We start from the raw sequence: 10,201 nt of genomic DNA, 5'->3' as shown, positions 1-10,201 counted from the left end.
AGAGCATTTTTATCCGATTTGTAATTGTTCAATCTATTTTTCTACCAAAACTAAAAAGGATGATATTTTTATTTTATTTCAATAGTTCAAAGTAAGACGGAAAGAATATTTTGAGTCAAAATATAATTTAAAAATATATATAATCTATTTTAAATAATTAAAAAATAATTTTGATCCTTTTCCGTAAAAAAAATAAAGTATCACTGATTGCTTTATTTTTATTTTTAAAAAATGTATATACTAAAAATTCAAACTTATCAGTAATAGAATAGAATTTGTTGGCACTTGTCTGATTTTGAAAATCAGTGGTTATTTGGGCGGTCCGTTTCACTTTTCAAAATCTAAAATCTCCACTTCCGTTCAAACCCTAAGGGATCAAAATTATGAAGACGGCGAAGCCATTGAAGCAACTTAAGCTCTCTGTACCAGCTCAAGATACTCCCATTTCCAGCTTCTTGTAAGTACATTTCTTACTCATTGCCTCCAATCTACTTGTAGTACAACTTTTTTTAAAGAAAAATCCCATCTATTTAGTGAAGAAATGGCAATTGATGCTACATTGATTGTTGCTGATTCAGGACTGCGAGTGGAACGTTTCATGATGGCGATCTACTTTTGAACCAGAAAGGACTCAGACTGATTTCTGAAGAGAATGAATCTCTGGTTAGATTTTACAGTTCAACTGATCTACTTCTCTTTTTTTTTTTTGGTTTCCATCCTTGTCCAGTAAGCATTGGAGCCCGACTAATCCAGATTTGCACAGCGTAGGACTCATTCGGGGAAGTGCTTCCTGACAGGGAGTTTTCCATACCTAGGGCTCAAAATCGAGATACTTTTGATTTTTTACGATTTTACATCTTGTTGTAGTTTAAGTTTTGGAATTGCAATTAATTTCAGTTATGAAACCAACCTGAGATGTCTTTATTGTTATTCCATTTTAAGTTAAGCAGATTATTTTTAATTGTTTATTGAGCTCTAGTCACACTTTGGAAACTTCAATTTGTTAACTTTTGTAAATTTACAGATACTTTTAACCTGATATGTCTTCATTGTTATTCCATTTTAAGCTAGCTGATTATTTCCAATTGTTTATTTAACTCTAGTCGCACTTTGGAAACTTCAATTTGTTAACTTTTGTAAATTTGCAGATACTTTTAACCTGATATGTCTTCATTGTTATTCCATTTTAAGCTAGCAGATTATTTCCAATTGTTTATTTAGCTCTAGTCGCACTTTGGAAACTTCAATTTGTTAACTTTTGTAAGTTTGCAGATACTTTTAACCTGATATGTCTTCATTGTTATTCCATTTAAGTCAAGCAGATTCTTTTTTAATTGTTTATTTAGCTATACTCGCACTTTGTAATCTTCAATTTGTTAACTTTTGTAAATTTGTAGATATCTTTATCTGATGTATTATTTTGTCAAATTTGAATTTAGCTTCAACCAAGGATTAATTATTTAATTCGTGAGCAGATATATTCTTGAATTTAAATCAATTTAAAATTCGGTATTGGACATTTCTATGATCTGATGGAAAGTTTCAATGTTTTGTGTGTAATGGTCACAGCCCTCAGAAACTAAGGAGATAGATCTTCAGTTTTCATTGGAAGATCTTGAAACCATCAAAGTCATTGGAAAAGGAAGTGGGGGTGTTGTTCAACTTGTTCGTCATAAATGGGTTGGAACATTGTTTGCTTTGAAGGTCAGTACTCACCAAGCAAGGTTGCCTTGGCATTCCTCATTTCTCCAATTCAATTGGTTAATGATGTCTGTGTAGTTAGGACCAAGAAGAGTACAATACTAACACATTAGTCGCTATAAATATCAATATCATGCGATAGTGGCTATGGTTGTGATCCTCCATCGATGAATTGCAGAAGAGCAAGCTTTTCTTGTTTGAGGTGTAGCACTTGAAACAGACCACACTAATTTATGTAAAAAAAGAGATTCTAATCCCTATTAGAGAACCGTATTAGCATTTGAATAAAGCAACCTAACAAGCACATGTGTCTTAGTTACTTGGAATAACAGTTTGCAAGACCTTTCATTCCACAGTCAATTTGATGCAATTTGACCCTCATGTATTGGGCATTTGGTGCAATTTGACCTTGCATCTTGGCCATTTAGTGCAACTTGACCCATTGCCGCTTTCTGTTCGAAATTGTATTTTGACTTAACTTCATCCTGGTCACCTCCTTTAATGTTGATGGATGATTGTTTCTGATCCAGGTTATCCAGATGAATATACAAGAAGATATTCGTAAGCAGATAGTGCAAGAACTGAAAATAAATCAAGCATCACAATGTCCACATGTTGTTGTATGCTACCACTCTTTCTATCACAATGGAGCTATATCTCTGGTTTTGGAGTATATGGACCGTGGATCTTTAGTTGATGTAATTGGGCAACTTAAGACTATTCTTGAACCATACCTCGCCGTTGTTTGCAAGCAGGTTCTTGGTTTTCTAGAAACTAATCTTTGAACAAGTTTCTGCTCTCCAAATGATGAATATTTGCCTCACTGCTTAATATTTTCTTGTAGGTTTTACAAGGTCTTGTCTACTTGCATCACGAGAGACATGTTATCCACAGAGACATAAAACCATCAAACTTGCTAGTGAACCACAAAGGAGAGGTAAAAATAACAGATTTTGGTGTAAGTGCAATGCTAGCCAGCTCTATGGGTCAAAGGGATACATTTGTTGGGACCTACAATTATATGGCAGTAAGTCCTCTTCCTACAGCAGTAGAGTTGTTTTATTCTGTGTTTTGGTAATTGCTCTTTTTGATCAAGAAAAGAATTGTGGTACGTGGGGAAATCAAACTCGCAACAATAATTGCTTTTTATTTTTATCTAGTATCACTTAAGCTAATTTGTAAATAATTCCTCCAGGAATAGTTTCATGATTGAATGCAGTTTAGCAGTAAACTGACACATTCTTTACCCTGATTAAGCCTGAAAGAATAAGTGGAAGCACCTATGACTACAAGAGTGATATCTGGAGCTTGGGCATGGTCATCCTTGAATGTGCTATTGGACGGTTCCCATACATACAGTCAGAGGACCAGCAAGCTCGGCCGAGCTTTTACGAGCTTTTGGAGGCTATTGTTAGCAGTCCACCACCTTCTCCTCCAGCAGATCAATTTTCCCCAGAATTCTGTTCGTTTGTTTCTGCTTGGTAAGGATACAGTATCTTTTGCTTGTGTTAAGACTTTGAATAGCATTCACTAAGCAAGTTGGTGTTGGAGATTTTACTCTCCTGATAATCTCTTTGGCTTGAATTTTCAATTGTTGTTTCTCAAGTACTGCAAGGAGTTAAAGTTTGATAATGATAATCTAACTAACTGCATTGCTTTATCAACACAGCATTCAAAAAGATCCCAGGGATAGATCTTCAGCTTTGGACCTTTTGGTAAGTATAACTCAGTGCATCATCTTTCATGTGTTTTCCTTTTTAGTTGCTGTCTGTAAATGTGCAACTCACCACATTACGACAATATCAATTTCAGAGTCACCCTTTCGTTAAGAAGTTTGAAGACAAAGACATTGATCTGAGCATACTTGTCAGTAGCCTGGAACCTCCAGTAAATTTTCTAAGATAAGTTGGCATATATATTAGTACTACTACTACATTGTAGACCTGTAAGGTCTAGCAGTTTCTGTATGTAAACATCACATGAGATGAATGAATTATTTTGCAGCATTTTATCTAATATGAGTTCAATATAGCTATTTATCTTCTCCATTTCGCCAAAAATCTCTCCCCTCCATTTTCACCTTTCACAGGCGCTACCAGTTCCCCCACCCACCCCAGTTACTATCCCCCTTTCCATATTTGGTATTTTAGATGTTACTTGATTGCCATTATTAGTACTGTACAATTTGTAAGCCTGGCTCTTTATATAATGTTTACAGGAAGGATGTTGCTATCTTATACAAAAGCTTTTGTATAACTAAAGAGAAGAGTTAGATGACAATCAAAAAGACTATATAAATAATTATTAAAGCTCTTGAGCCATGCTAATTGCGGACCAAAATTCATCCTGTAAAAGCAACAAACCACAAAACGAATAAGGGAGTGGCCTAACTATTGAATTTCCAAGTAAATATCAAAATGAGCTTCGTCAGCTTGTCCTTTTTAACACTATCTTCTTTAACCTTCCATGGATGGGTATAGGGGGAACTTCGTGCATTGGGATGCCCTTTTTCTTCTTCTTTAACCTCAAAATATTTTAAGAAATGGTGCCAACACTTGTCATGAGTAACTGTACAACAATAGCGATTCCTTCTGCCATACAACTTCTTGATTACTCCCTGTTCAAATTTAATTATTTCCAAATAAGAAGATGTATCATTCTTTTACGAAAAGACAAATAAGAAACTAAAACTGTGCCACATAAACTAAATTGGAAGAAGGGAAAAAGCTTACAAGTGCAGTTGGAGAAAAACTAGAGGGTATTGATAGAGTCAATGTGTTTGGATGAGACATCCAAAGTAAGTTATCAATAATATATCTCATCAAATTTTCATGTAGATATTTGAGCTTGTTCATGAATCATGTCTACCATTAAGTGTTTGATATAATGTAGCGGCTGTGTTGGAGCTCGTACACTTGGCTTGTTCGTAAGATGTTCACTTGAACTTGTCTTCATACATAGTAAGAAGATGATTCATCAATATATATATATATATATATATATATATATATATATATATATAAAATGTATAAAACTAAAGAGTATAACTAATAAAGATGATTAATATGTGTTAATGTACCTCTTCACGAATGCGTATGTCCAATCTTGTATTGTGGTTGCTAAAATTCTGAAGATAACTTCTCAATTTGAGGAACCAAGCTCTTTTCATGATCTCATAAATTTTAGGAACCAATACAATATTATAGTTGATCTCTAAATGCTTTGAAGTATCACTTGGAGGAGCTAAATATGGTTGAAACATTGTACCCTTATATTGGAAAGAAGACAAATTAGGAGAAGAGACTATACTTTTTCTTGAACATTCATATACCTGCGGGATGGATAAGATCCATTTTCTGAGGGATGTACCTGAAATTTTGATGGGCTTGTTTGTCTGACAAGGGCCAAGTAACAAAGTTTCAAGATGAGGAAAATCTAAACAGAAATTTTCAGGATCAAGACCACGAGGAAATTTCGAACAATTCAAGTGAAATTCCCGCAACATTTTGCAAGCACGAATATCCATGTTAACAGGAACATTAATGTTTCTTCTGCGACTCCGAAAAACGAAACGAAAAACTTGTAAACTCGGAGCAATAACTTGTATGTTTATAAAAGAACGAAAATTATTGAGGTCTACATAGAATCTCTTCAAACGATTTAACTTAATAAATATAATAAAGTATGTCCTCCAGCAACACACCAAACTCAATTCTCTAATATTAGGGAACTTACTAAGAAACTTGCATAGTATTTCTTCACCTAACGCGACGCGTTCCAATTTCAACTCTTGCAAAGAGGGAATTATTACTTCATCACATAACACATGGTTATCAAGTTCACAATTGGTTAAATGAAGAATAGTAAGACATTTCGACTGAAAAATATAGGGAAAATATTTACAATGAAGTTGAAGCTCAATTCTCAAATAAACCTCGTGGAAATTGTTTGCGTCTAGCAATTTCATTATATCATGGATATACCTGCCATCGATAAATTGAACGTGCAATACTCTTTTCTCAGCATTGATCAACTTATTATTTTTAGAAGCGTCGATAGAAGAATGGATTGAATCCCATAATTCGTTATGAAAGTATTTACTTGAATTATATTCACGGAAAAGGGATTCATTAAAGTGGGAATTGAAGTGTGATGGTGTGTTACGATGCCAATTTTTCGAAACAAGGCGGACATGAAGTAGGTCATGAAAACTAAGGTAGAAAAATATCCAATGGAGAATATGATCGGGCAATTGTAATGTTGGATCTGCTAAATTTGTTGGGTTTTTATGGATATCTTCAACTGGTTGAGAAACGATGAAGAGTTCATCATCATCATCCATGGTCTGAGAAACTGAAACATTAACACAAAATTCCAAAATTATAGTAATATGATTTCTTTTGTAACTCCTCCCTAAATTGTAGTAGTTTGATTTATTCTCTTCCCTAAATTGTAGTAGTTTGATTTACTCTATAACTCCTCCCAAAAAAAATGCACTCTTTTAACTTTCTCTTAGATACATTAAATACAAATTAAAAAATATTAATATTAATATTAATTAATTCAAATTTGTTATCACTCGTAATTGATTTGTTATATTAATAATTATTAATTAATAAATTTATGAAGTGTAATGTAGGATCTTAAATACATATGAAATGTAATTTTTCCATTATGATTCTATCTAAAATAGGTAATTCTCACATGCAAAATAATTTTAATTAGGCTTCTTATCTATAGTTTGCATATTTACAACTTATAGCTATAGTTTAAGTTGTCTCGTTTGTATAATTCGTGGGTGAGTTTGTATAATTCACGAGTACGTTATAATTGAGTTATTTTTTATAAACTCGAAATAACGAATTTATACAAATATAAACATTTGAACTTTAAACAGTTATACAAATTATATTATACAAAATTACGTTATACAAAAGTTATATAAATTTTGAATTATACAAACGTGAGAATTATACAAACTCAAATCGTAATTAGCGCTAAATGTTAGTGGTAAATTATAAATTAGCTAAACTATATCTATGTTAACTAATTAACCAGTATATATTTGTTTGTTCACGTAATTTTCTCCTTATTTAATAGTAAAAAATTTGTTATTCAAAAATATTCTTAACTATGTCTTAATTTATTGGGCAAACCATTTCATTGAATATTTCCCCTAGAATATAAGTTTAGTGCTATCTAATTTACAAGATAGCATTAAAAATATTAATTTCTCAGGAAATTAATTAAGAAAGGTGCATATATTTGAAATTTTGAATGAATAATGCTGGTGATTATGAACGTTCTTTTATATTTTCATTGTGTATTCGATATCTGTTATGAGGTCCAATTCATTTGAATTTGTTAGTATTTCTATCAATAGACTCTATATTGCAAATTCAAATAAAAGACCTAAAAACAAAGGAGCAAAATTAAAGAGTACTTACCAATATGGGTGTTCACGATTTGGGTAAAAATCGATCTAAATCAAAAATCTTCACCAAAATAAAAGAAATAAATAAATATTTATTTGATTTTACATTTTTAAAAACCAATAATTTTTTATTTGATTTTGGTATTGTTCCAAAAAGTTGAAGAAATAACTATATATATAATTTTAAATATCTTATATATGTTTTCATTAATTTTATTTAAGAAATCAAAAAATGCCAAAATAAAAGGTTAGTAAAACAGACAACTTTTTTATAATTATAAATACATATTGGATTAGCTAATTGTTGATAAAATAAGTTGGCAAACACGAAGACAATTGTGCTAGTTGCTCAAGATAAATGGTGTTTGCTAGACTAATGGCACTATGGAGTTAAACATAATAGAAGCTATGGTATAAAAATTATAAGATTCAAAATGACAGGAAGATAATACATTAATTTTTCAATGCCTTGTTGTCTTCTTTTCTCTTTTGAATAAATTATTTTTATTAATTTGATGTATAATTAATAATTGAACATTCGAATCAAACCAAGACAAAGCCAATAACAACCAACCCAGTTAAATTGATTTGATTTTAATTTAAATAATTTAATAATCAATTAAATTAATTTAGATTTAATTTTGACCAATAATCGGCTCAAACCAACTCGTGAACACCTTTACTTACCATTTCACAACAATTAATATGGTATGTTGGTGTTATATCCCACGTGCAACACACTAAAATCGTACGAAAAATTGAGGTCAAGCCTTTCTTTTCAGTGGAAGTTGAGCTCATCCGATCTGATGAGTGATCGTAGATCCTGCCTCTTCTTATATTTTTTTGTGAAGACAAATACTTAAGTGAGATCAATAGTCTGACACATCCTTAAAGCGTTGTTCCTCATAGTCTAGTCTATTCAAACCTTTACTAAGGCTAGAACCAGTCGGAAAAAAAGAACAAGTTGATTCTCCTTGGTCGGCCAACTTATTGCAACCTTAACCTTTGCTTAATTTATATCTCAATAGGTTTAATTTGAAATTTTGAATCAACAATGCTCGTGATCATCTACGTTTTCTTTGATTTTCGTACGGTATCCGACATTCATCTAAAAATTCAATTAATTTGAATTTACTTGTATTTCCTATATAAAAACGACTCATATTTCGATCCATACTTGAAGCAAAACATCAAATTAAGAAGGAAGAATTAGTGCTGCTACACACTAAAACCGTACGGAAATTTTATAAACGTAATTTTATTATTATTATTATTATTTTTAATTTCTCTCGCGTGCTGCACCATGTATGAATGGTGTGTCCCTTGGGCCCTCTCTCTCCTCTTGGTTCGTCATCCCCTTTCTTCATCAAAAATCTCTCTCCTCCATTTTCGCCTTTTCACAGGCGCCACCAGTTCCCAACCCATACAGGTGTCTCCCTTTTCTCTTTCTAATCCTATTATTTTTCCATAATTACATACTCCTTTTTTTTGACAGCTCTTCTTTTATCATCATTATGTTTATATTTAGTAATATCATACATATATGAATGGTCATAGAGTTTTGATACACTATCTTCTTCTTTCTTGCTTCAGGCTTTTAGATCTTTTGTGCAAAATCGAAAAAAAAGAAATGAATAGGTGCGCTTATCAGCAAAAGGCTTTGATGGGTTGTGTTGGTGTTGGAGAAATTAGACAGGGAGATATCTCTGTCTCTGATGGTCTTGTTTGCCCCAAACCTCGCCGGAATGGGCACTTCAATGAACCCATCAGACCTTCTCGATTCCTCCAAATCAGGTAGGTTCATAGACCTTTTTTTTTATCTGTTGTTTTAATTTCTTCTCTTTTTTTTTTCTTTTGTTAATTGGTTTTGGTGTTTCTATTTTTGGATCTTGCAGTAATTCGCAAACGGAGGGTTGCGATTTGAAAGCCGGAACTGAACTTCTGGATATCATCCTCACCAAGGTAAAATTTATGCGTTTTTGATTCAGCTGCAAATGATCAAGTTTGTGATGTGAACGAACTGTTTGTTTGTAATTCGTATCAATTATGCTGACGATTTTTTATTTTTTTTTGGTAAACAGGGGAATTATGATATGGAAACGCCCAATTTTGATATGGCTTCATCTCCACCTTTTCTTTTCGGGTCTCCACCCAGGAGGGCTTCGAATCCTCTGATTCAGGATTCACAATTCAGCAACAACAATTTTGTTCCTATACTAGCAATTCCAGAAGCAGCAGCTGCTCCTTCTCCACCACAACCCTCCGCATCCGCTCGTAAGAGCGGAGGAGGCTGTGCTCCGGTAAAATTCGGGATCAAGCCAGCTGCTGTGAGGATTGAAGGCTTCAATTGCCGCAGCAGCATCTCTGCTGTAGCTTAGGTAAAGTCTTGCCAAAAAAAAACAATAAAAATGTGAGATTTTTGGGATGAGGTGAATTACCATAACAAATTCGTTTTAGTCTTGTATATATAGAGTGATAAAAAGAGAGTCGTCATTCAAATCCTGTTTGTGAATATGTTTATTAGGTGATGAATGAGTGTTTGTGGAAAATAAATACTATTAGTATAACCCAAAGAAAAGACATGTGTCAAAAGAATGTTCTCTTTCGTTTGGGATTAATTAGGGTTCTTATTTAGCATTAGGCCAAAGTTTGTATTATCTACTGTAGTGTGAGAGAGTTTAAAAGAAAGACTTCTTTTTTTGTGACTGAAAAAACTTGTCACTCTTATCCTTCAGAGTAATTGTAATCCGAAGGAGAAATGAAGATGGTCTAATTCTTTATAGCAATATTAATTTCTTTATCAATCTTTGACCATCAATGATGTAAGAGATTATATAGTAATGTTTAGTCATATGAAAAGTCCATTTAATCGCGTTATTATCGCCACTAACTCTGTGATTCAGCTTGAGGATTTTGTACTTATCTAATTAGATTTGTTTGGTATAAAGAATTGGTGAAGATGCCAAGTTGAACAAGGCAAGTTGGGTGCAGATTATTGTATTTTATGGATGAAAGGATCATTTTTTGTTGATTGCTGACTAGTTTTGTGTAGAGGCTAGGCTGGCT

At 32.7% G+C, this 10,201-nt stretch overlaps 3 protein-coding genes across 3 annotated transcripts; 2 read left to right on the top strand and 1 right to left on the bottom strand.

Moving 5' to 3' along the window:
* The first annotated feature begins 264 nt into the window (after positions 1 to 264).
* LOC129896786 (mitogen-activated protein kinase kinase 6) lies at positions 265 to 3,717 on the top strand. Its single transcript, XM_055972752.1, has 8 exons — positions 265 to 457; positions 579 to 663; positions 1,570 to 1,704; positions 2,232 to 2,456; positions 2,546 to 2,728; positions 2,959 to 3,182; positions 3,371 to 3,416; positions 3,514 to 3,717. Exons 1-8 carry the CDS (start codon positions 384 to 386, stop codon positions 3,604 to 3,606), a joined length of 1,065 nt encoding a protein of 354 aa, XP_055828727.1. The 5' UTR covers positions 265 to 383; the 3' UTR covers positions 3,607 to 3,717.
* Positions 3,718 to 3,831: 114 nt separating this feature from the next.
* LOC129896785 (uncharacterized) lies at positions 3,832 to 6,068 on the bottom strand. The gene is given in 4 exon segments (XM_055972751.1): positions 3,832 to 4,318; positions 4,434 to 4,562; positions 4,564 to 4,650; positions 4,781 to 6,068. Coding segments are annotated over 4 exon segments (1,710 nt in total). The 5' UTR covers positions 6,044 to 6,068; the 3' UTR covers positions 3,832 to 4,087.
* A 2,386-nt stretch (positions 6,069 to 8,454) lies between these two features.
* LOC129896718 (uncharacterized) lies at positions 8,455 to 9,921 on the top strand. The gene is made up of 4 exons (XM_055972671.1): positions 8,455 to 8,564; positions 8,729 to 8,929; positions 9,031 to 9,097; positions 9,217 to 9,921. The coding sequence occupies exons 2-4, from the start codon at positions 8,766 to 8,768 to the stop codon at positions 9,511 to 9,513; spliced, it is 528 nt and encodes a 175-aa protein (XP_055828646.1). The 5' UTR covers positions 8,455 to 8,564; positions 8,729 to 8,765; the 3' UTR covers positions 9,514 to 9,921.
* Positions 9,922 to 10,201: the final 280 nt, after the last annotated feature.

This window comes from Solanum dulcamara, chromosome 7 (assembly GCF_947179165.1).
Source record: "Solanum dulcamara chromosome 7, daSolDulc1.2, whole genome shotgun sequence".
Taxonomy (NCBI): Eukaryota; Viridiplantae; Streptophyta; class Magnoliopsida; order Solanales; family Solanaceae; genus Solanum; species Solanum dulcamara.
The sequence above is the reverse complement of the archived record's forward strand: the minus strand, read 5'-3'. Positions and strand labels throughout refer to the sequence as shown.

Coding starts and splice junctions, on each gene's coding strand:
- LOC129896786 (XM_055972752.1), top strand. CDS start 384: ATGAAGACGGCGAAGCCATTGAAGCAACTTAAGCTCTCTGTACCAGCT. Junction 664..1,569: donor CTGAAGAGAATGAATCTCTG/GTTAGATTTTAC, acceptor TAATGGTCACAG/CCCTCAGAAACTAAGGAGAT. Junction 3,183..3,370: donor TGTTCGTTTGTTTCTGCTTG/GTAAGGATACAG, acceptor TTATCAACACAG/CATTCAAAAAGATCCCAGGG.
- LOC129896718 (XM_055972671.1), top strand. CDS start 8,766: ATGAATAGGTGCGCTTATCAGCAAAAGGCTTTGATGGGTTGTGTTGGT. Junction 8,930..9,030: donor TCTCGATTCCTCCAAATCAG/GTAGGTTCATAG, acceptor TGGATCTTGCAG/TAATTCGCAAACGGAGGGTT. Junction 9,098..9,216: donor TGGATATCATCCTCACCAAG/GTAAAATTTATG, acceptor TTTGGTAAACAG/GGGAATTATGATATGGAAAC.